This window comes from Geotrypetes seraphini, chromosome 16, assembly GCF_902459505.1.
Source record: "Geotrypetes seraphini chromosome 16, aGeoSer1.1, whole genome shotgun sequence".
NCBI classification, from domain to species: Eukaryota; Metazoa; Chordata; class Amphibia; order Gymnophiona; family Dermophiidae; genus Geotrypetes; species Geotrypetes seraphini.
In genome coordinates this window covers 30,566,828-30,592,979 of record NC_047099.1, presented here as the reverse complement: position 1 = coordinate 30,592,979, position 26,152 = coordinate 30,566,828, and the positions used below count along the sequence as shown (strand labels likewise).

Here is a 26,152-nt window from a genome sequence, read left to right as displayed (position 1 = left end):
CTGGGCTGAATCCTTTAAAGTCAAAGACTTCTTGTCTTTCCCTGGGAGGCTTGTTAATTAGAGGTCTGTAAGGTAAAAAAAATGTAATGTGCAGAGAAGTCAGATGTGGTTTTGGGTTAGGGACCGTAGTAAGTCTTTCTTTGATATCATGGAATAATATGCTAGTTCTGTAGAGGACATGCGTCCAACATTGGTCTCCCTACCTAAAGAAGGATATAAAACTGCTGGAGAGGGTGCAGAGACGAGCAACAAAACTGGTGAAGGGTATGGAGAAACTGGAATACGAGGACAGACTTATAACACTAGGATTGTTCTCCCTTGAGAAAAGGAGACTGCGTGGGGATATGATCGAGACCTTCAAAATACTGAAAGGAATCGACAAAATAGAGCAGAGAAGATTATTTACATTGTCCAATTTGACACGGACTAGAGGACATGAAATGAAGCTAAGGGGGGACAGGTTCAGGACTAATGTCAGGAAGTTCTGCTTCACTCAGAGAGTGGTTGACACCTGGAATGCCCTCCCAGATGAGATTATTGCGGAATCGACCGTCCTAGGCTTCAAGAGCAAACTAGATGCATATCTCCTTAAGAGAGGCATATAAGGATATGGTGGACTATAAATTATGACAGGTGTACACCTGGCAGGGCCTCCGCGTGTGCGGATCGCCGGACTTGATGGACCTAAGGTCTGATCCGGAGATGGCATTTCTTATGTTCTTATGTTCTAAATACCCCAAGAGCAATTAGTCATACGGTTTGATTAGACATGGGGGCTCTTTGAAGGTGCCTCAGTTCCCCGATAAGAGTACAATTTGGGCCTTGTCTCGTATAAACAGGACGTTTGTCGTACAGTGAGAGATTAGAGAAATTGGGCCTCTTCTCCCTTGAAAAGAGGAGACTGAGAAGGGACATGATTGAAACCTTCAAGATAATGAAGGGAATAGACTTAGTAGATAAGGACAGGTTGTTCACCCTCTCCAAGGTAGGGAGAAAACGTGAGGGCACTCTCTAAAGTTAAAAGGGGATAGATTCCGTGCAAACGTAAGGAAGTTCTTTTTCACCCAGAGAGTGGTGGAAAACTGGAACGCTCTTCCGGAGGCTGTCGTAGGGGAAAACACCCTCCAGGGATTCAAGACAAAGTTAGACAAGTTCCTGCGGAACTGGAACGTACGCAGGTAGGGCTGGTCTCGGTTAGGGCTCAGGTGCTTGGCCCAGGGGCCGCCGCGGGAGCGGGCTGCCGGGCATGATGGACCACTGGTCTGACCCAGCAGTGGCAATTATGTTCTTATGTAAGGTTTCGGTTCTAGCAGCGGCATTCTGGCTTTCTACTTTTCCCTTCCCTGGGAACTGCAGGCTATTTTTAGCCTTCCCTATACGACTTTGACTTCCTACCCGCTAAATAAACCTTCATGGAAATCATTTAATGGAACTTTTCATTTATTAGATATACGAGAGCTGATAGAAAAGTAGGTAGCGTCCTTTGCATTCAATACATTAAAAAAAAAAAAATTTTTTTTTTTTTTTTTACAGCGTTTCAAAAACGATTCATCAAAGACGTTTTGCGACATGACTTTCAGTGTTGTGGCTGTGGCATTTTTCACTTCTTTCCGTGAGGTTGTTTTTTTTTTTTTTGGGGGGGGGGTTTCCCCCAGGGTTGGGACGTTTCAAGAGTTTTATTGCTGCTCTTTTCAAGTTTAACACAAAATTCAATCGCATACCTCTGGCATACTTTCACAGACAACGTTTTCCTCATCTGCCATGAAACCTATGAAGTTCTTCTGTACTAGGCTCAGGAGTGGAATGGAATTGTTTAAATATCTACGTGGTGTAAATGCACATGAGTCGAGTCACTTTCGTCTGAAAGGAAGCTCTGGAATGAAGTTAAGAGGTGATAGGCTGAGAAGTAATCTAAGGAAATACTTCCACGCATCTACCACCCTTTGTAAGTCTCCTGGAATAAGTAGTGGAGACAGAGACTGTGTCTGAATTCAAGAAAGCCTGGGATAGGCATGTGGGATCTCTTAGAGAGGAAGCGATAACGGTTACTGTGAATGGGCAGACTGGATGGACTATTTGGCCTTTATCTGCCATCATGTCTCTATAATCATAAAGTTCTATGACATCACAATGCAGGTGTAAAGAGCCTTGGCCAATAGGGAGAGGAGGAGATAATGCTTACTGCGCATGGGCAGACTGGATGGGCCATTTGGCCTTTATCTGCCATCATGTCTCTATAATCATAAAGTTCTATGACATCACAATGCAAGTGTAAAGAGCCTTGGCCAATAGGGAGAGGAGGAGATAATGCTTACTGTGCATGGGCAGACTTTTATCTGCCATCATGTTTCTTTAACCATAAAGCTCTATGACATCACAATGCAAGAGAAAAGAGCCTTAGCCAATAGGGAGAGGAGGAGATAATGGCTACTGCGCATGGGCAGACTGGATGAGCCATTTGGCCTTTTTGTGCCATCGTATTTCTATGTCTTGTATTGGGTAGGGCAGGGTCTCTTTATGCTGGGTTACATGGATCTGTGTGCTGTTCCGTGGTGCTGGTACTTTGCCTGGTACATAGTATTTGGTGGTCCCCATAAGAGTCACAACTACGCTGTGTGAGCTCTTTTTGTTTGCTATAATTTTAGAAAATGTAACTTTTAATTTAAGCTTTGAACACAAAGGCAGTGTGTGTAAATGCTCCTTATTACTGCTCCGACTACCGTCTGCTCCCAGGCTTTCTAATTTAGGAAAGTGAACCTGGGAAACTAGCCCAGATTTTGTGGCGCAACCTCCTCCTTCCTTTCCCCCGTCTCTGGCCATTTCCTCCTTTTGCTTGTCCCTTTTTTTTTTCCCTCTCTCTGTGCATCTCTCTCATTCCGTCTTCCTTGCCGTGAGCTCTCATCCCGCCAGTGCTACCAGCACGGATCCCTCAGTCTTCCACGGCTCCTCCTCACACATGGAAGTTGAGGGGAAAAAAAAATCCCAACCCCCCGTCGTGGCCAAGAAATTGCATCAGTCAGAGCTTAGGCCTTGTGGCACTGATCCTTCATGTTCACACCATCACACCCTAAGCAGACAGAATTGCAAAGTGGGTTGTTGATTATGAATCGGTCACTTTATATAGAGGTGCTTTGCCACACGCTTCCTGCAGTCACTGTTCTTTGTTGGATGCCTGATGGAGATTACGTAAAGGAAGCACGGTTGGCCATCTCCAAATTACTCTTTAGAGCTGAAACCCAAACCCCACGAAAAGACCCTATAGCCTGCCCTTGCTTATAAATGTAACTGCTCGGGAAGCAAGGAGGCCAAGGGTGCCAGAGCTCTGATTAGGTGCCTGAGCTGTGATTTATTGCAGCAGCAGCTGCATTATCCGAGTGCCTTGCTGGGAGAGCCATTCATTTCTCCTGTTTCTGTAGTGCAGCCTGGAGCTGAGCTGTAACACTTGCCGGCCCAGCTTCCAGGCTCCTTGCGTGACCTGCCAGTCTGTAGCATAGAGACCCCCGTTAAGAGAATGACAGGGAGCCAAATTTTTCCCCCATCCCCCGCAGGAACTCAATTTCCCCGTCCTGTCCCCATGAGTTTTGTCACTGTCCCCTGTCCCGTTACTGCAAGCGCTGCCTTAACCGCACAAGCCTTGAAAACACCTATGATTTTAAAGGGTTTGAGGCTTGTGCGGATGAGGACGGAGCTTAGGCATTGGTGGAATGGGGCATTATGACATCACAATCTCAGCTCTAGAATGTTGCAATTTAGGATTTTAAAGGGTTTGAGGCTTGCGCAGATGAGAACGGAGCTTAGGCATTGGTGGAATGAGGCATTATGACATCACAATCTGAGCTCTAGAAGGTTGCTACTTAATGATTTTAAAGTGTCTGAGGCTTGTGCAGATGAGGATGGAGCTTGCAGGACTAGGACGGGGACGAGGAAAAATTTGTCCCCGTGTCATTCTCTAATCCAGATCCAATGCGGATACACAAAGCTGCCTCTGCTCTTGCACCAGGATAACGAGCTGTCTCTTAATTAAAAACTCATGAGTACCATTTGCTTAGTGTGCAGAGATTTCAAAATAAATTTATGGTTCTCACACCTCAGGGCTCTGCCCTCCTGTACTGTTTGCCTCCCGCTGGTTGGTTTCAGAGTCTGGCCTTGTTCTGGTTGGGTGGCTAAATTGGAAACACTGGCGGGTGCAGACAGTTAGGATGGAGGGCGTCTGTGACCAGGTGCTTCTGCGAGATAAGAAGAGGGACTATTTTATTTTTCTCGGAGTAGCGCACCTCCTACAGCTCCGCCAGTGCACCTTGGGAGTCTCGGCACCACACGGCAGCAATCCCAGGACAGCAGGGTCAGAGGAGTGCAGTTTGTGCAATGGCTGTGCTGTATTAGCTGGGCGGGGTGCCTAGTGTATTTTGGCAATATCTTCTCCGTCTGTCTGTCTGCCTGACTGTTTTGAGCTGCTTTTATTAAAGGCTGCCAGTGCTCAGGATGATTTCGTCAGATCCGTGTAATGTGTTATTAGAAGCCTATCAGCTTTAGTTCATGTGCTAAATTGCAGTTCTATAAATTTCTCTTTGGTATCCATGCTAATCGATGATTATTATTTTTTTTTCTTCTTTCTCTGAAGAATGCTGATTTCCTTCTGCAGAAAATTGTCGGCTGCCTGCCTGCCTTCACGTCGGTGATGATACCGGAGAACCGTGCAAAACAGAAAAGTCGGTGGGGGAAGGGATGCAGCCCACCCTCCTCCAAGAGAAAGAAGACAAGCCTCTGAATTTGGTTCTGTGCCTTTCCATCTTCTTTGTGAATTTGTTTTCCTTTGATAATTTTTGTTCACTTTTTTTTTTTTTTTGCCTGCGCTGAGAGCTTTTCCGTTGCCAAGATCTGTGCCTCGAAATGTTTTCAAAGGCCAAAGTGTTGGGTGTCATAGCCCACTTTTGAACTTAATCATTTTCATTTGTGTATTATGTTGGTTGGTTTTTTTTTTTGGTTTTTTTTTTTTTGCAGGGAAGTGCCTTTTATTTCTTGCAAATTGAAAGCAGCCTTTTCTGGAATGTTCCCTTTGATGCTGTCTGGACTCTTTACCCTCCTCTCTTACGGACTAAGAAATTGAGGGGGGGGGGGGGGGAATCTGTCCAGGGTGGTCCTTGAGGGAAGTGTCTTCCCTCGCTTCTGGAACTGATGTGTTGTATACATTTCTGCAAAACTGTAATGTTCTCAAGAAAAGATATATATATTTTAATGTTGGAGATGGGGAATAAAGGAGTAGGAGACGGGAGTATTAGCTGCCCCCCTTAGATAAAGTTGTAGCCTAGGATGCGAAGGTTAAAAAAATGTTTCTTCTAATCTGGCTCTCATTTTTAAGAGTTTCAACCATATAATCAAACAAATGTGATTCTTCTGTGAGATTATTTGGAACTGGCCGTTAATAAGAATATGAAATAGGATTCTCCCATTCAGTCTCCTACAGCGGGCTCCTTTTTACCTAGCTGCGGTAGCGATTACCGCCGGGCAAACGCGAAGTTCCTGTGGCCCGTGTCGCATTTGCCAGGCCGGGGACTCCCTACCACGACTTTGTAAAATGGCCCGATGTTTGCTTCACCCGTTTCCTCTTCCTCCTCCTCTAACCCCCCCCCCAACAAAAAAGACACACAAATGATGAATTATAAGATGTATTTAGAGATGGTTGTTCAACTTTGGGCCTGCTGAGGTCTATTTTGATGATTTGGAGGGAAGATTAGAAAAATAACTCGCACCTTCTACCAAAGGTATCTAACTGTATTTTCAGTGGTTTTGCCTTAAAACTGCTGCTGAAGTCCTAAAGACAAAAATAATGTGAAAAGGAATAATCTCACTTGATGATTTTAAATGTATTTCAGAGTGATCAACTCTCTGAAGTGTATTACTTTATATAAGCTAACAAATCCACTGAAGCAGAGAGACTGGAGTCAATAAAGTAAACAGAAAAATCAATAAACAGCAATACTGTATTATATTTGTTGGGTATAATGCCACTTGCGACCCACTCACTATTGCCAGAAACTTCCAAACCGTCAACACTTTAACTCTAGAGCAGACATGGGCAACTCCGGTCCTCGTGGGCCAATCGGGTTTTCAGGATTTCCCCAATGAATATGCGCGAGATCTATTTGCATGCAAATTCACTGGGGGAAATCCTGAAAACCCGATCGGATTCCGGCCCTCGAGGACCGGAGTTGTCCATGTCGGCTCTAGAGTTAGTGCTCACGGTTTGGAAGTTTCTTGCAATAGTGGGTGGGGTCGCAAGTGGCATTATACCCAGCAAATATCATACTGGCATGTATTGATTTTTTTTTTCTGTTTACTTTATTGTCTGTCCCTTCACTGAAACTACCTCCATTGATAAGGCTGAATTATACCCCCCACCCCCACCCCATTTGAGCTATACCAGGGGTAGGTAATTCCGGTCCTCGAGAGCCGGAGCCAGGTCAGGTTTTCAGGATATCCACAATGAATATGTATGAGATGGATTTGCATGCACTGCCTCCGTGAGATGCAAATTCTAGCTTGTGCATATGTACTGTGGATATCCTGAAAACCTGACCTGGCTCCGGCTCTCGAGGACCGGAATTGCCTACCCCTGAGCTGTACGCTCTCTAGGTCAGTGGTTCCCAAACCTGTCCTGGGGGACCCCCAAGCCAGTCAGGTTTTCAAGATATCCCTAATGAATATGCATGAGAGAGATTTGCATATAATGGAAGTGACAGGTATGCAAATCTCTCTCATGCATATTCATTAGGGATATCTTGAAAACCTGACTGGCTGGGGGTCCCCCAGGACAGGTTTGGGAACCACTGCTCTAGGTGGTTCCATCTTGGCTACATCCAGGCTAAGCCAGGCCCGTTTTAACACCAACATCTTTTGCATTATGGGTCTTGGAGTCCCCTTGTAGTAGGCAAATTAGAACTGAAGTGTTTCAGCATGCAGTAAAGAGCCTCCTTCATCCTGCCTTCACAATGGCTGATTCAAGCACTTTTTCTGGCTCTGGCCCGACTTTGGCACCCTAATATTTAGGGAGACTCATAGGAGACTGATTATGTGTCCAGTTCTAAAACATTCCTTTGCTGGTCGGAAGGCTCTAGTGCAGGGGTAGGGAACTCCGGTCCTCGAGAGCCGTATTTCAGTCGGGTTTTCAGGATTTCCCCAATGAATGTGCATGCACTGCTTTCAATGCATAGTCATTGGGGAAATCCTGAAAACCCGACTGGAATATGGCTCTCGAGGACCGGAGTTCCCTACCCCTGCTCTAGTGTTACCCTGCTCGAATGCGAGTGCGATGCCAGTTTCTCAGTAGAGTCCAGAGAGAGAGAGAGCCCTTTATGTGACTTGTTGCCTTGGCAAAGTCTGAAAATATTGGTGCTAATGGCTTGTTTCCAGTCAAGATGCTACAGAAAACATGCGAACTGTTCATTTATTGCAGGGCTGCCCAAGTCCGGTCCTCGAGATCTACTGGCAGGCCAGGTTTTCAGGATGTCCACAATGAATATGCATGAGAGAGAGATTTGCATACCAAGAAGGCAGTGCAGGCAAATCTCTCATGCATATTTATTATGGATATCCTGAAAACCTGGCCTGCCTGCAGATCTCAAGGACCGGACTTGGGCAGCCCTGATTTATTGCATCTGACTTTATGCTGGGAATTGTTCTGGGAGAGGGGGAAGCGAGGAGAGGGCTGCCTGGTACAAACTGCTTCCCAGTACTCTGTTCTAATGAGGGAGCTACGTGTTAATATTACTCAGTTTTGGGGACCTTGAGAGAGCCTCGGAGCTACATCATAAAGCTTTAAAATACTTTTATAACGTGAATTAAAAACTATAAAGGTAGACCCTCTAAGTCTGCGGTTTGACCCCTGTCCTAGTCACTGATTGACCAGGGTTAGAGAAGTTTGGCTCTGGAGTGCCATGTTGCTTAATCATTGCCAAGGAAATAATGTGATGGGGTGGAAAATTATGTTTGCTGTTTAAAAATTATGGGCCCAATTCAGCCAGCGGCGATCCCGGCGTTTTGGCCGACAGCTAACGGCGGTGTTTAAACACAGACATTGAAGGCTGAGCCCTGTCTGGGCACCTGCGTTGAATTTCCAGGTTTGAAGAGCCAGCTCAAGGATAACTGGTTCAGAGCACTTTTAACTGGTTACAGATTACCACATAAAGATAGGACTGACTTGTTATGTGGTCCTATTTATGTTGGTTGACCTAGCTGTTTAAATACTGAATATTGGCACTTAACCTTCCAAGTGCCAGCTGTGGGCCCCCCTTCCTGGAACCCCTCCAAAATAGCTGGTTTTCAATACTCACTGGTTATTTTCAGTGGCTCGATCTGGTTAAGTGCTACTGAAAATTAGCGGTTAGCCCTAAGTGGGGGGACTTTTAACAGCCAGGAGCCATTTCTGGCTAGTGAAATCACGTTGACTTACCAACCCGTGTATGGTTTTCAAAAATACGTATAGATGTATTTTTATACTTGTAAAAGAAAGTACTTGGGTACCATCATGGCTGCCTCTGCTTTACAAGGGAGGATGAATAGTATTTTGGGGTTTACTCTCCTTGTCCCTTACCATTGAGATCAAGTATATAGTGTGGTGTTAGGGGGATATTTTTTTTTTTTTTGGGGGGGGGAAATATAATGAAAGAAATAAAATATTTTCACCCTGTAATTCAAGCCTTATTACTTCTACCTCTAAATATCAGTTCCACTGATCAGTGTTTTGGTTTAGCTGACGCTTTTCAGGCTCTCTCGTACCTACTAAATACCAGGCCCCCAGGGAGCGCGCCATATTGAAGGGAGGTGCAGCTGAACAGATTAAGGGCAGAATGGCTCGGGTGGGGTGGGGGCAGACTGAACAACTGCCTGTTTTAGGGTTACCAGAGGTCCAGGAAAACCCAGACGGACTTTCCGTTTTGGAAAGCCCCGGCCAGCTCCGGCTGCATCTTGAAGGGTCTCCGAGCATGCGCCAGTGACACCGCACACATCCGTGCATGCTCAAGGCCCTCCAGAAGCGGCCGGAGCTGGTCGGGGAAGAAGAGATGATGCTCTGCGGGAATGGGGCTGCAGATGGAACAAGATGGAGAGGGGGATGCGGCCGGGGTCATGCGTCTGGGTTTTTGCTTCTGAAAATATGGTGACGCTGGCGTGCGCCGACAATCCTGCGCTGACTAATGCGCACCGCCATTTCTGCCAGTTTCAGGCCTTCAGGTTTGCGCTTTGAGAGGGGGAGCCCCCCCCCCACTACACTTAGAAGTCCTGGTGCTCCCGTTGAGGGGGGTTGTGGGGGGGGAACTCCCTTTCTTCTTTCTTCAGGAGTTTTCAGTGTAGGGGGGGTTCTCTCTCCCCCCCAAGGGAGTGCCAGGACTTCTAAGTGTACTGGGGGGCTTTCCCTCCAACACCCCCCCCCTCAGAACGAAATTCTGAAGACCTGAAACCTGCTGTGCGCATTAGTCCTGAGCAGAAATGTCGCCGTGGGTTTGTTGGTGCGCTTTAGTTATGGTACTGAAAATATGGTAGCCCTATTTGGACAAATCTCAGTTCTCTTCAAATGCACAGCGAGAGTCCTCTGGCCACACTTCTCATTTTCTGTTGCTTTTCCTAATACTGAAAGCTAGTCTTGCACCCTGCCAATATCTTTTTAGCATTCAATATCACAAAACCAACCAGCTACTATCCCCTGCAAGGGCTGAACTCGGAGCAGAGGATAGGCACTAGCGGTCCCCAAAGCTTTCTGGCATTTGTGGTTGGCTGTACTCGCAGCAGGCAGATCCGGTCTGTCTAGCATATCGCTGTGTAAATACAGATACTGGTTGTTTCATAAGTGTGTCACAGGGCTACTCAGTCCTTTGCATTAGTCTCTGCTATTCAGTGGTAAGATTTGTTTTGTTACTTAATCTACTTGTCTTGGTTTAGCACTTGATCAAGGTTGGCAACTGCCATTAAACTTATTTTAAAGTCAGTAAGAGCAACAACTGAGTGTCCTGTAAATAAACCAACAACAACAAAAAAAACACCTTCATTTTGTGTCAGGAAAAACATAAGAAGCAACTGGGCTTATCTTTGGAATCATAGATTCAGTCTCTGTGAGGTTGGAATACTCAGGTGAAGGGAACTACCGTATTTACCCCAAAATAAGATGCTCATAATATAAGCCCTATCCCCAAAATAAGTCCCAGTTAAGATTGACCCCCGCAGCCCCCCTGAATGTCCAAGGGAGGAGGAGTGCCTAATTCCTTCTGCAACAGCGAACCCTCCTGCCATAGTCCAAGGCAGGAAGGATGCCTACTCCCTCCTGCCACTAGCCCCATCAAACACTCCCCGACTCCACCCTGACACCCCAGCATTCCCGAACATCCCGCGTACCTTTATCTGATGGCCGGCAAGAGGGATGCCCACTCCCTCCTGCCAGCAAGCCCGCCACTGCAACATGGCGGGCTTTCTCGGCAGGCCCTGATTGGCTCAGATGCCTAAGGCCCCAACCGGAGTTTTAGGCCTCTTTCCCAGTACATGACTAATCGGAGTACAGACACGATGCATTTGATTTAATAGTAGAGTTAAAGGGAATAATACCGGTATTTTGACCCCCCAGAAAAAAATAAGACATCCCCTGAAAATAAGCCGTAATGTGTCTTTTGGAGCAAAAATTAATATAAGACCCAGTCTTATTAAACGGTAGGAAAGAATGAATCTTGGCATAGGAAGTCCAAGTATGTATAACATTATGCTCATTCATTCTACACCAGGGGTGTCAAAGTCCCTCCTTGAGGGCCACAATCCAGTTGGGTTTCCAGGATTTCCCCAATGAATATGCATGAGATTTATTTGCATATGCTAATAGATCTCATGCATATTCATTGTGGAAATCCTGAAAACCCGACTGGATTGCGGCCCTCGAGGAGGGACTTTTGACACCCCTGTTCTACACAGTTCCAGCCATCTCTTGGCAGGTGCTCCTGCAGGAACATCTAGTTCTTGTCCTTGACATATTGTGCTTGGTTTATTAACTAAACATTTTCTTCCCAAGAAACAAAACTTTAGGGAGATGTCCCTGTTCATCCCCTTCATCTGCAGTGTCACCTAGATTACAAATTGCAAATCATAGGAATGGTATGTGTTAACGATTGCTTTCTACAGGTTCTGGTCATGTTGGGTTTAGGGACTCTAGGAGATGCATCGATGGAGAAATTCAAGTTTGTCGGCACATTTTATCCTCTGGACCTGTACCAAAGCCATCTTGAATCTGAATGCTAGTCTTTCACTACCATCATCTTCAGAGAACGGACAATCAATTAGAACATAAGAACATAAGCAGTGCCTCCGCCGGGTCAGACCATAGGTCCATCCTGCCCGGCAGTCCGCTCCCGCGGCGGCCCAAACAGGTCACGACCTGTCTGCATCACCAGAAGGGGCTCCCTTGCCACCTTGGTTTCCCATTTAAGTCCTATCTTCCCATCGTAGTCCTAACCCTCCGGTCTTGCACATGCACGACCTGTTGGGTTTCTATACTTATTTATTACCTGGTTAGCTTTCTATACCTGTGTTACATCCCAGCACCTCTCTCAGTATCCCACGATCCCTTTATCCCTCAGGAATCCGTCCAATCCCTGTTTGAATCCCTGTACCGTACTCTGCCTGATCACTTCGTCCGGTAGCGCATTCCAAGTGTCCACGACCCTTTGGGTGAAAAAAAACTTCCTTGCATTTGTTTTGAACCTATCTCCCTTCAGTTTCTCCGAATGCCCCCTAGTACTCATTGTTGATGGGGATTTTTGTGTCATTAGTTCTGTTGGTTTTATTAATGGGTTTCTCTCTTAATAAGGGGTCCCTTTTTTAAAAGCAAAACTAAAACACCCATTTTGCATCTTCAAATGACCCTTGCTGCATCGATTCGCTATCATTTTGGCGTGGGGGATGGGCTCTGATGTGCCACTCCCAGTTTATTTAATGTCCTAATAGCCGAGCCAACGAACCAGGAGAATATTCAAACTTTCTTAAAACACTAACATTTCTTAGACCATGGTATGAAAGCGAGTCTCGATCAATTTCTTGACTGCCAAAATTAGAATTTGTGGATTACGTGTAGACATTTTCACAATGCTGCTACTTCTGAATTTTTTTCCATAAGTCCACTCTCTTTTTCTGTATCCTTCCCTTCAGCTTCTGCCCTCTCTGTGCTTTGTTTAAATCGTTAAACCAAAGACTTGTGGAGAGTTGATGCCCAAGATGAAGGCTTTATTAAAGCAAAGAAATAATCCACATAAAAATGTCTAGGGCCTGAACCACTAGAAACATATGGAGCCAACACAATTCGTGTTTCGACACTATTGTCTTCTTAAGGGGTCCCTATTAGTTCTATAAGGAGGCTTGTGGATTAAACAGAAACCTCTGTGCTGGGGAGATGAACTTGATAGCACAGAGGGTTTTTTTTTAAATTAATCCACAAGCCTGCTTATAGGACCAATAGGGAACCCTGAGGAAGACAATAGTGTCGAAACACGGACCTTGTTGGCTCCCTATGTTTCTAGTGATTCAGGCCCTAGACATTTTTATGTGGATTATTTATTTGTTTTAATAAAGCCTTCATCTTGGACTTCGACTCTCCACAAGTGGAGGGATTGGGGTCAATTTTCTTGTTGTTCTTTGTTTATATCGTGCCATTGGGGCCAGAATGTGTTGATATTGCTTTCTGCACTACCACCAAGCTCAGATGCTTGAACGCCAGCCACAAGGCTGAACCAATGCCAAAACCTGAAAACTACCCATGCCTTAAGCCAGCTGCCTCATCTCCTTTCCCTGGTTATTTTGGCAAAAATTGCCTCTTGCTTTGTTCTCTTGCATTTCTTACATCCACCCCATTATCTGTGTCTAGTGCAAACCTGGGCAACTCCGGTCCTCGAGGGCCGGCATCCAATCGGGTTTTCAGGATTTCCCCAATGAATATACATTATAAGCAGTGTATGCAAATAGATCTCATGCTTATTCATTGGGGAAATCCTGAAAACCCGATTGGATTCCGGCCCTCGAGGACCGGAGTTGCCCATGTCTGGTCTAGTCCAGGGGTAGGCAATTCCGGTCCGCGAAAGCTGGAGCCAGGTCAGGTTTTCAGGATATCCACAATAAATATGCATGAGATAGATTTGCATCTCAAGGAGGCAGTGCATGCAAATCCATCTCATACATATTCATTGTGGATATCCTGAAAACCTGACCTGGCTCCGGCTTTCGAGGACCGGAATGGCCTACCCCTGGTCTAGTGCAGTGGTTCCCAAACCCTGTCCTGGGGGACCCCCAGCTTCAAGATATCCCTAATGAATATGCATGAGAGAGATTTGCATACCTGTCACTTCCATTATATGCAAATCTCTCTCATGCATATTCATTAGGGATATATTGAAAACCTGACTGGCTGGGGGTCCCCCAGGACAGGTTTGGGAACCACTGGTCTAGTGTATAATTACTAAATAAGTTGGAGATCGGGGAAGAGAACATCTGGTTGAAAAACAAAATGGAGGCTTCTGTCCAGGACTTTTATTATTTGGGTTAGAAATTGAAATTACTGCTGCACTTTTGCTGGATGTGGAGTGCTTAGTTGGGTGTCTCATATGACGGCTGTTGCTGCTGGTGTTTTTGCTGTGTGTTGACTGGTCACTGCCGTTCCTTGCTTTGTGGTATGTTGATGGTACTGTTTTGTGTTGTATGCTAAAGGGATGCTTCGGGGGGGGGGGGGGGTGAAAAAAAAACACTGTGACTTTTTTTTTTTCCTTTTGTATTTTGAAAAGGGCAGAGAGAGAATCAAGGATGATAAAGAGCAGGAGAATGTTAGCTCTTATAAAAACAGTTTACCCTTCGGTTTACATTTAAAAAATCTGGTTTTGCTTTCAGTGGAAGACTTAGGATTTTATATGTAGCCATACTGGGCAGGTCTAAAAATGTGGGGACCATCCATTGGCACGATACCCATGTTTGTATGCCTGCCTGTGATTTCCAGCTAAGATCTGTGTCACTGCTTTGTAATATTTTTTTTTATGCTTCTAATAGGCTAAAATTCACTTCTTGGCTATAATAGCAACCAATGCCTACTCAATGAGGCTAGGCGAGGAACTGGGCAAATATGCTAGGCCAGGGGTAGGGAACTCCGGTCCTCGAGAGCCGTATTCCAGTCGGGTTTTCAGGATTTCCCCCAATAAATATGCATGAGATCTATTTACATGCACTGTTTTCAATGCATATTCGTTGGGGAAAATCCTGAAAACCCGACTGGAATACGGCTCTCGAGGTCCGGAGTTCCTTACCCCTGTGCTAGGCTTTGCATTCGTGGACTGTTAAACACTTAAAATTTTCAAACTACTAAGTCCAGAAGCCAGAATGGTGGCGTGCGTATATTGCCTGATGGTTTGTAGGCATGAAGAAGTGCGTTTGTAAAGGTCAACAACCTCTCTATGCTAATTGAGGAGTGGCGGAAAAATCCAACCCTCTATCACCTAACTCTCCCCACTTCTTGTACTGTGTTTTGAAGATGTCTGCCCAGACAAAAGAAAAAGCCTCCGATCTCATGTGAACCACTGTGTGTTTAGTTCAGGGGTGTCAAAGTCCCTCCTCGAGGGCCGGAATCCAGTCGGGTTTTCTGGATTTCCCCCAATGAATATGCATTGAAAGCAGTGCATGCAAATAGATCTCATGCAGATTCATTGGGGGAAATCCTGAAAACCCGACTGGATTCCGGCCCTCGAGGACCGACTTTGACACCTGTGGTTTAGTTCTACCTAATCGATATAGGCATAAAAAAATCTTTTGCCTATGGCGTGAGTTCAAACACCTATGTGAAATCGCAAATCTAACTTAAATAAAGGTCCCTCCCGTTCCCGCTAACGTTTCATGGAAATAAGACCACTTCTTCAGGGCTGTTGGACCTCTAGTTTGGTAGTCACAGTTCTGTGGTTTCACGGGTGCTGAATTTCTGCAAGAGCCATCAAAACCGGTCACAGAAATTCAGAAATAGCATCACATACAAAGTCCACGTTCGATCGCCTTAGTCTTTTTGCTGGTACTGATACTAACGTAGGAATGTGGACTTCTGAGTCGCCTAAGCTATTTTTGACGACACTGTCGCTTTGAGCCAGTGTGTAGTGATATTACAGGCAGCCCCTAGCTGGAAATTTATAAAAATTAAACACTTGAAACTGGCATTGGGAAGGCAGGGACGCTCGTTACGGAGGTAGAGAATGACATGGGGCCAAATTTTTCCCTGTCCCCCGCAGGAACTCATGTTCCCCGTCCCGTCCCCGCACGTTTTGTCGCTCTTCCTGTCCCATTCCTGTAAGCTCTGCCTTAACCGCACAAGCCTCGAACACTTATGATTTCAAAGTGTTTGAGGCTTGTGCAGATGAGGACGGAGCTTGCAGGAATGGGGAAAAAATCTGTCTCCGTGTCATTCTCTAGCTGGAGGCCCATTCCATTGAAATCAGGATAAGGCGACATCTACATGGGCTGGTCCTTGCCTTCTGAATGTCACAAGTTTAATTTTGTCAGTACTTAATTGTGTTGTGGAAAATCCTAGCCACCTCTTGCCTGTGGTGAAGTCTTTTTATGAGAATTCTCAGAAAATGTCTCCTGATGGTTCATTTTGTGTTTTCAGTGCTGTTTTAACATTCTTTCTCTCGTTATCCTGGGTGAATGTTGTGGATCTCAAGGGCTCTTATCTTTGGGTTGGGACCCAAAGTTGGGTCAGCGAGACTGTACCAAATGATTGTTCCAGTAAATGCAAGTGCTCACAGAGTGTCTGATGGAGCTGAGAAACTGATTTCCCTGTGTGTTTGGTTTGATGTGAATGGCGAGGAGGACCAAGGCTTTTGACTCCAAATGGACTTTTAATAACAGTGGACCCCCCTTTGATTCTTGATGGTCCTGGCTTATCTAGCCTCCAATTTAACTTGGGATGAGTTTTAAGCTGGATTTCTGCTTGACCCCAGGGTTGGTCATGAATGCCATAACCTTCATTTGATTTCTGAAGGCCCTTTCAAGTGCCATCAAACTGGAAGAACTTCCCTGTATTCTTTTAGCATATTAGCTATGTAAAAATACTCCTGAGCTGTTGTAAAGTTGTTCACTGTTACTCTCTGATGTCCTCGCCTTCTGTATGACATTAAACCGTTGGCAAAAAACCAAATATGTGGATCATGTCACTTTGTCTTGGTGAGTACCTATATTTAATAAACACATATCCCAGAAGGTCTTTCAAACTAGTCAACAAGCTTACCGTATATACTCAAATACAAACTGTGATTTTGGGGCCAAAAAATTGGCCCAAAAATGGGGATCCAGGTGTATATTCGAGCCAGCACCCCTTTGCAAGCCACTGCCAGGCTCTGCACCCTGCTCCCCCGCTCTACTCTTTCCGTCATACCTGCTCTGCCGATCCCTGGTGGTCCAGAGATGCAGCATCGACCAACCAACCGCGTTAGCAGCGGGGCAGGAGTGGGGAACGCTCGCTCCTGCTCCCTGCACCTTTGCACCACCAGAGATCGGCAGAGGAGGGGGGCAGGGGGCTGGGTGCAGAGCCTAACAGGGAGGGAAGGGAAGGAAGGGGGCTGAGTGCAGAGTGCAGAGCTTGAAAGGGGGGAGGAAGGGAAGGGGTCTGGGTGCAGAGCCTGACGGTATGGAGGGAAGGGAGCTGGGTGCAGATCCTGGCAGGGCACCTGAATATTAAGCCGCCCAACTTATATTGGAGTCAACCATTTTTCCTCCTTTTGGGGGGGGAAATGGGGGTCTTGACTTATATTCAGATCGACCTATATTTGAGTATATACAGTAATTGCAGTGATGTCTTTATGAAAACAGCTGTGGCCTGAACAGACAGATGATGGAATACTAACAAATTTGGCAACACAGCGACAGGAGATGATTTCAATTACTTCAATACTGACTGGGCAAATGCTACAGTAGGACGTAGCCAGGGAGGGAAACTTTTTCGATGAAATAGCTGCTTTGTGCAGCAACAGGTTCAGGCCCTGAGAAGATCTCTGTAGTAGAGTGCAAGTTAGGTGTTGGGGAGCCAGTAGTGATCAAAATTGATTTAATAGCCGGAGGGGAGATACTAAGGACATCTCCTGTGCTGGCATTTAACATTCAAAAGAGAAACTAGGCTAAAATTAGGAAAAGGTTCACAAAAAAACAGCTGGGAAGGTTGTGTTTACCAACTTGGATCCCCAGATGAGATGCATGTCACCGGTGGTGCAGAGCATCCTGGGTACTGTCTTGGCGGAGATGCTGGCATCTCTTCACCCCCCCCCCCCCCCCCGTGATCAGGGTGGGGTGTTTCTTAAATGCACTCCGCTGTACCTCTTCTAGGAACGGAGATCATCGTCCGGCTGCGGTCCGGCTTGTGGAGAGCAGGGAGGCTGCGGGGAAGAGAAGGGGGTGGGTGGCAAAGGAGGAACGGAGATCGGCGGCGGCAGGAGGAACGGAGATCGTCATCTGGCTGCGGTCCGGCTTGTGGAGAGCAGGGAGGCTGTGGGGAAGAGAAGGGGGTGGGTGGCAAAGGAGGAATGGAGATCAGCGGCGGCAGGAGGAACGGAGATTGTCATCTGGCTGCGTTCCGGCTTACATAGAAACATAGAAACATAGAAATAGACGGCAGATAAGGGCCCACGGCCCATCTAGTCTGCCCACCTTAATGTCCCTCCCCTACCTTTGCCCTGTGAATAGATCCCATGTGCCAATCCCATTTGGCCTTAAAATCAGGCACGCTGCTGGCCTCAATCACCTGTAGTGGAAGACTATTCCAGCGATCAACCACTCTTTCAGTGAAAAAGAATTTCCTGGTGTCACCTCATAGTTTCCCGCCCCTGATTTTCAACGGATGCCCTCTTGTTGTCGTGGGACCCTTGAAAAAGAAGATATCTTCCTCCGCCTCGATGCGGCCCGTAAGATACTTGAACGTCTCGATCATGTCCCCCCTCTCTCTGCGCTCCTCGAGCGAGTATAGCTGCAATTTGTCAAGCCGTTTTTCGTATGGTAGATCCTTGTGGAGAGCAGGGAGGCTGGGGGAAGAGAAGGGGGTGGGTGGCAAAGGAGGAATGGAGATCGGCGGCGGCAGGAGAAACGGAGATCGTCGTCTGGCTGCGGTCGGGCTTGTGTAGAGCAGGGAGGCTGTGACGTACTAAGCGATCAGGTGGTGGCGTAAAACCCGCGCATGCGCAATCGTGTTTCCGCGACGGATCAGGGAACACGATTTTTTTTTGTGCGCATGCGCGGCCTATCATTTTATTATATGAGATAAGAAATAAGCTTAACGGGTTACACTTCATCTATCTTTCTTTCAATCATCCCTTCTTAGAATCCAGAAAGTCCTTAAGCTGCTCTGGAGCAAAAAAGACATATTTATACCAACCTATGTAACTAGACATTTGCTTGGATAGCTCAACAAAAAAGTAGCCCCCGATGCCTTAACTTCTTGTCTCATACTCAAAAACAATTTCCTGCGTTCTTGAATGGATTTAGTCACATCTGGAAAGACCCAAATTCTCTGCCCAAAAAAATACAGCTTGGGAAAACCGAAAATACATTCGCATCATACAACATATTTGGCATCAAATCGCACAATCCGTTTACATGGAAAACGTAAAAAGAGAGCACCATCCAGCTGTGTAACACCTGGGGCTCCTTTAACTGAGCTGCGCTAAATTGCCGCGCGCGCCGGACGCTAAAGCCGGCACTGAGCTGGCGTTAGTTCTAGTCGTGCAGCGTGGGTTTAGCGCGCGCTCAAAATGCTATCGCAGCTTAGGGCTCCTTTTACGAAGGCGCGGTAGCGGTTTAACGCGTGGAATACCGCGCGCTAAGCTGCCGGCCACGCCAGCCGCTACCACCTCCTCTTGAGGCAGTTTTTAGGCCAACGCGGGGGGGGGGGGTTAGCGCGTGATGAAAATTCACGCGCGGCTTTGTAAAAGGAGCCCTTAGTAAAAGGAGCCCCTGGTTTCAATAAAAGAAATTGACTTCTACGATTTTGAGTTTCTTTACTGACATCTGTGAAAACCTGAATTTTCAAGCCCAGAAACTCCTTGAATTTATTTTTAAAGAACATTTTTAATCTCCATTCTTTATCTGGCAAGAAGAGTTGCTGGTTTAGCCAAATCTTTGTCAGAAACTTCCGAGACTGCGGTCAAGTCTAACTGCAGTTCCTGCTGAAGCTGGTTCTGATCATCCACTTTCAGCTCTAATACTTTTACAGTCTAATTTAGACAGGACGTTACAGGGTTGGGGGGAGATTATTGGAGAGGAAACGATACAGTGGGCAAAGGTATCTGACAGCAGTGAGTGGGAGTTAAGAGTTGAAGGCAGTTTCCAAAAAGTGGGCCTTTAGCTTGGATTTGAACGCTGCCAGGGACGGAGCACGGCGTATTGATTCAGACTGCCTGTTCCAGGCATACAGCGCCGCAAGAAAGAAGGGACGGAGTCTGGAATTGGCAGTGGATGAGAAGGGTACAGATAAGAGGGGCTTGCCCGATGAGCGGAGATCATGAGGGGGAGCATAGGGGGAGAAGCGAGGAGAGATATCGGGGGAGCCTGAAAACCTGATTGGCTGGCTGTGTCATAAGTGCTGGGTTGAGAGTTACTGGTCTGCCGCCTGCCATGGATTGCATTATAAGTGCATCTAAAGTTTGAGTAAATCTTTCTTCATGAAACAAGCAGTCGTTATTCTTATGCTCATCCAAGACTTTTCATTGCCCGAGAATGGAAAATATTCTTTTGGGTTAGTTATTAGTTACTACTGTTTTTTTAAATCTAGGGCCGTGTTTCTGAACTCGGTCCTGGAGTACCCCCTTGCCAGGTTTTCCAGATATCCGCAATAAATATGCACGAAAGACATTTGCCTAGAATGGAGGCCGTGTACGCAAATCAAGTTTATGCAGATTCAATGTGGCTATCCTGAAAACCTGATTGGCAAGGGGGTATTCCGAGACCGAGTTGACTAGGGTTACCATCTGGCTCCAGAAAAAGGAGAATGGATTGAGACATCCAGATTTTACATCCGTGGAATGCAATGAGAGTAAAAACCCGGATGGCTCGATTCGTCCTCCCTTTCCGGGAGCCATATTTATATGAAAACAGCGATCTCGGGAGGGAGAAGGGCTTAAGGGGGGATTGTGAACTGGATTCTTAAAGGCTTTTAGAGAAATGAGAGACGAGCTACTGTTTAATATTAGGGCCAGTGAAGTGCAGAGAGTGTGACTCTGCCTAAGAGGTAATATATGGAGTGATTGACAAAGCTGTGGATTAGATAAAAAGCAGGGGATTAAAAGACTCACCTGAAGACCCAGGGAGAGAGAGAGAGACATTGGGGATTAGAGCTGAGGAACAGGTGACAGAGACGACATCAAACAAGTATGATGGAGTCAGTGATGTAGAATAATTGAATAGATTAACCTTCTGCTAAGTTTCACTTGGTATTCTCACCTAGTGACCTCGTACACTGTCAAGACCCAATGTCAGCGAGGCAACCATTATGTATATGGAAAAACAAGAAACTTGTACTCACTAGCTCACTTTTTCGAGACTGCTTTTAACTCCTCCCACTCCCCATAAGATACCTAGGCCCGTCAACCCTTCTGTGTACTGTTTGTCTGTCTAAACTAGATTGTAAGCTCTTCCGAGCGGGGACTTAGAGAAGACATGATAGAAACCTTCAAGATCCTGAAGGGCATAGAAAAAGTAGACAGGGACAGATTTTTCAAATTATGGGGAACCACAAGTACAAAGGGGCACTCAGAGAAATTGAAAGGGGACAGGTTTAGAACAAACGCTAGGAAGTTCTTTTTCACCCAGAGGGTGGTGGATACATGGAACGCGCTTCCGGAAGCTGTGGTAGGCAGGAGCACGTTACAGGGCTTCAAAGAAGGTTTGGATAGGTTCCTAGAGGACAAAGGGATTGAGGGGTACAGATAGGAGTAGAGGTAGGTTATAGGGTAGCAGTAGAGGTAGGTTATAGAAATAGTCAGGGACCACTGCTCAGGCAATAGGCCTGATGGGCCGCCGTGGGAGCGGACCGCTGGGCGAGATGGACCTTTGGTCTGCCTCAGCGGAGGCAACTTCTTATGTTCTTAGGTTCATGTACATGTGGGTCAGCGGTGTGGGCAGACTCGATGGGCCTCGGCCTTTTTCTGCCGTCACTTTCTATGTTTCTATGTTTCTATGTACATGCTGCGTACGCCTTTCAACGCTTTAGGAATGAGAAATAGTAGTGGTAGTAATGTCTGCCCGTCACCGGTTTAAAATAAAAGGACAAAGCATTAGAGCTGGCGTTCGTGGCCCAGCGAGGGTGAAATCCTCAAATGAAGATAAAGCCCCCTGCCACAGTTAATAAGTCAGGGTGAACTTGTTCAGCGCCCGCAGCAAAACAGACCAGAGCAGCTAATGAACGAATAAGAGGCCTAAATATAGTCATATGAACTCTGAAGAGATAAAAAGGAGATGATGCATTGCCATTTTTATGCAATAAACCCTTCCCTTGAGAGTAGTCAGAGACTACAGCAAAAAAAAACTGGAAGAAAGAGCAAGAGAATCAAATGAAAAGCTGCAAAAAGAAAAAAAAAAAGAGACGGTAACGAGTTCTCTGATTGTAAAAAAAAACAACAACAACAAAGAAGTCTAGTAAAACCTTGGTTTGCGAGCACAATTTGTTCCGGAAGCGTGCTCGTAATCCAAAGCACTCGTATATCAAAGCAATTTTCCCCACAGGGCAGTGCCTGGCAAACTTTTTCGAGCCGGGGCGCATTAAACCCTAGCGCCCCCCCGGCTCGAGACACCCGGGAGTGCGCTGGCGTCGGCGTGACGACATCATGCGTGACAGCGCGCCACCGTTGGCGCATGCGCAAGGGTCCTTCAAACGGGCCTTGCGCCGAGAGAAAGACCCGCGCTGGAGAGAAGGGCTGGCCGAGAGAATAATAATAATAATAACAGTTTATATACCGCAGGACCGTGAAGTTCTATGCGGTTTACAATGATTAAGAACATAAGAAGCGCCATCTCCGGAACAGACCCTAGGTCCATCAAGTCCGGCGATCCGCACACGCGGAGGCCCCACCAGGTGTACCCTGGCATAGTTTTGGTCCCCATATCGCTCTAAGCTTCTCGTAAAGAGAAGTGCATCTAGCTTACCCTTAAATCCTAGAACGGTGGATTCCGCAATTACCTCTTCTGGAAGAGCATTCCAGGTGTCCACCACTCGTTGCGTGAAGCAGAACTTCCTGATATTTGTCTTGAACTTGTCCCCCCTTAGCTTCAGCCCATGTCCTCTTGTCCGTGCCAAATTGGACATTGTAAATAACGTTTTTTCCTGCTCTATTTTGTCGATTCCTTTCAGTATTTTGAATGTCTCGATCATATCCCCTCGTAGTCTCCTTTTCTCAAGGGAGAACAACCCCAGTCTCTTAAGTCTTTCCTCGTAATCCAGGTTCTCCATACCTTTCACCAGCTTTGTTGCTCGTCTCTGCACCCTCTCTAGCAGTATGATATCCTTCTTTAAAAGATGGTACAACTTGAGTGGAATAAACAGAGTTAAGAGCTAGTGAGTAACAGTTATTTTGGAGTAAGAATTGTACAGGTCAGGTGCCTAAATACTTCAGAAACAGATATGTTTTTAGGTGTTTCCTAAAATTCCCCATAAGTAGTAGGCGTAAGCAATTGTTCTAGGCTTCAAATAATACAAAATACGGCTATAAAACTCATCCATAATGCCAAAAAATATGACCGCGTTACCCCCTTACTGATTAACTCTCACTGGCTTCCAATCAGCCATCGCACTTACTTTCAAAATACTTCTTTTAGTCTTTAAAACTTTAATCTTTAATGAACCTCAATTTGTCTCCGGAATGCTCATTCCTCATAATACTTCCAGGCCTCTTCGCTCAATGTCTCATAATCTTCTAACTGTTCCATCTTTGAAAATTATAGGCACCAGAAGACCTGATATTTTTTTTCGGTTATGGCCCCTCAACTGTGGAATTCACTCCCCCAACACATTAGAGAAGAAAAAGGCCTCAATTTTTTTAAAAAAATCACTGAAGACTCATCTTTTTAAAGATGCATTCAACATTTAATTCTAAACCAATACTTTCTGATTTAGTTTTTTTACCTTTCCTTTCGTTTTTCCCCCAATTTTGTTTCTTCTCTCTAACTAAGAACTGTAACTTTTTCCATTTATCCGTCACCAGTCATGTCGGTCCTGGAGTTTGAAGTCTTAAGTTATTTGTTTGTCCACACATCCCCGTCTTTATGACGTTGTACATCGCTTAGAATATTGAATAAGCGATTCATCAAGTATTAATAAAATCTTGAAAATCTTTACCCCATAATGCTGCCTGATGTGAGAAAAGATGTTGATGGGGTCTTTTGAGTTTACATCCTCTAACTGGAGGGGAAACGAAGTTCAAGTGTGACCTTCTCTTATGTCTGTTGGCTGAGAAAGAGAAAAGGTCGGTTATATATTTAGGGGCTAGACCGAATAGTGCCTTAAAGCAAAAACAACCGAACTTAAACTTCACACGCGCCTCCATCGGCAGCCAATGCAGTAGGCGGTAGGAAGGTGTTACATGATCGGACTTCTTCAGTCCGAAGATCAGTTTAATCGCCGCATTTTGCACCAGTTGTAATCATCGCATATTCTTTTGGGCAATTGCCAGATAGGCGATATTACAGTAATCAAGTTGACTTAGTACGAGGGATTGTACCAGAATTCTAAAAGGCGATATTACAGTAATCAAGTTGACTTAGTACGAGGGATTGTACCAGAATCCTAAAAGCTGACCTGTCGAAATATGCTCTAATGGGCCGAAGCTTCCATAGAGTGAAAAAACTTTCTGATTACGGAGTCCACCTGGTCTTTCATGGTTAGGCTCTGATCCAATGCTACACCCAATATCTTCATAGTAGATTGAATAGGGTAACCAAGTTTATTGATGCAGAGTGATGTTTTGGTGTCAAGTTGAGTTGAGTTTCAGTCTGAATTCAGTCATCCACTGTGCCGGCGTCATGAGAAGAGAGGCACGTCCTGTAGACAGTCAGCCGGCACCTCTCCTCTGCCTCAGTGTACCGCGCGGCACACTTGGAATCTTAGGCTTCACACAATTTGCAATACACTGCCGTAGGAAATAATGGAAACTCGAGACGATTCGTTCCACGACCCAAAAACTTTAATGCAAAATACTGCATGCTGTGAGCGCTTGAGCTTTGGGTAAATTGGGCGTGACGCTTCTGTTGCGTTCAGCCGCACTCGGCGTAAGATGCGTGTAGGACGTGCGTGCTTGAACTGCGGGTAAATTGGGCGTGAAGGGTATTTTCCCTTATAACAGACTCCAGAAGAGCATTCCAGTTCTCTACCACACTCTGGGTGAAGAACTTCCTTACGTTCGTACGGAATCTATCCCCTTTTAACTTCAGAGAGCGCCCTCTCGTTATCTATACTTTGGAGAGGGTGAACAACCTGTCTTTATCTACTTTGTCTTGAATCCCTGAAGGGTGTTTTCCCTTATAACAGACTCCAGAAGAGCATTCCAGTTCTCTACCACTCTCTGGGTGAAGAACTTCCTTACGTTCGTACGGAATCTATCCCCTTTTAACTTCAGAGAGCGCCCTCTTGTTCTCTCTACCTTGGAGAGGGTGAACAACCTGTCTTTATCTACTTTGTCTTGAATCCCTGGAGGGTGTTTTCCCCTATAATAGCCTCCGGAAGAGCGTTCCAGTTTTCCACCACTCTCTGGGTGAAGAACTTCCTTACGTTCGTACGGAATCTATCCCCTTTCAACTTTGGAGAGTGCCCTCTCGTTCTCTCTACCTTGGAGACGGTGAACAACCTGTCTTTATCTACTTTGTCTTGAATCCCTGAAGGGTGTTTTCCCTTATAACAGACTCCAGAAGAGCATTCCAGTTCTCTACCACTCTCTGGGTGAAGAACTTCCTTACGTTCGTACGGAATCTATCCCCTTTTAACTTCAGAGAGTACCCTCTCGTTCTCTCTACCTTGGAGAGGGTGAACAACCTGTCTTTATCTACTTTGTCTTGAATCCCTGGAGGGTGTTTTCACCTATAACAGCCTCCGGAAGAGCGTTCCAGTTTTCCACCACTCTCTGGGTTAAGAACTTTCTTACGTTCGTACGGAATCTATCCCCTTTCAACTTTGGAGAGTGCCCTCTCGTTCTCTCTACCTTGGAGACGGTGAACAACCTGTCTTGTAGAGCTATAGAAATGATTAATAGTAGCAGTAGTAGCTGATTTTCTTGCTAATAATGTATTACTAAGGTAGCTATTGCTTTCAAAACATCAAGGAGGTCATCTCAGGAGGCCTTAATCGACCATGCACGGCATGAGTCCAAAAGCAGGCTTAATTTACCCAGGTTGAAAGTACAGTATTGACACAGTGAAAAACCAATATTCCTCACAAAGGAGATGCCAAGGACAAAAGCCGAATCCCGAGACTTCTAAGCCGTACCCATGGAAGCAGAATTATTGCATTGTGTCTTATCTCTATTGCCTGATGGCGAAATTGTATCAAGAACAGGTTGAACAACTGTGGCACGTTGTCCAGAGGGCTTATTAACAGGTGAAATATTAGCCAGTTTAAAAAAAAAAATTTAAGCAATTTGGAATACATGGTTGGTTTGAAGTAAGATGAAAGAATTTGCTAGGAAATCCGTTTAGATATTCAGTACTCCCCCGATATTCGCAGGGGTTCCATTCAAGGAAACCCCGCGAATCTTGAAAAACCGCGCCTACGGTTTTTCGTGGGGGGAGACTGGAGAGGGCAGCGGGAGAGGCAGGAGAGAGCAGCCGGAGTGCCGGCGGGTGAAGGTAAATCACTCGCCGTACGCTCCGGCCGCCTCTTCCTGCAAAAAAGTCGGGCCTTACCAATCAGGAGTTGCGTCAGAAGAGAAGCTTCTGCCCACACACGCATGCGATGCACGAAGGCTCCGGCGACTTTCAGCAAGTACTCTGAGACCTTAAAACGCGCAGCCAAGGTAAGGGGGAGGGAGGGAGATAGATTCGTAGGAAGATAGAAAGGAGGGAGGGGGGCCAGGCGTAATCGGTGACCGTGCGCGTTCCTTCCTTTAACTGCGGGGACAAGGCCATTCACTGCTCCACG

The 26,152-nt window shown here is 46.0% G+C and overlaps 1 protein-coding gene across 5 annotated transcripts in view; it reads left to right on the top strand.

Annotated features, from left to right (window-relative positions):
• LOC117350893 (insulin receptor substrate 1-B-like) overlaps window positions 1-4,762 on the top strand; it is a 31,583-nt gene extending 26,821 nt beyond the window's left edge. For all 5 annotated transcript variants that reach the window (XM_033925599.1, XM_033925598.1, XM_033925602.1 and 2 more), the window contains exon 3: window positions 4,622-4,762. In XM_033925599.1, the coding sequence (XP_033781490.1) occupies window positions 4,622-4,629 (8 nt within the window). In that variant the 3' untranslated portion in view covers window positions 4,630-4,762. The remainder of the gene's footprint in view (window positions 1-4,621) is intronic.
• Window positions 4,763-26,152: the final 21,390 nt, after the last annotated feature.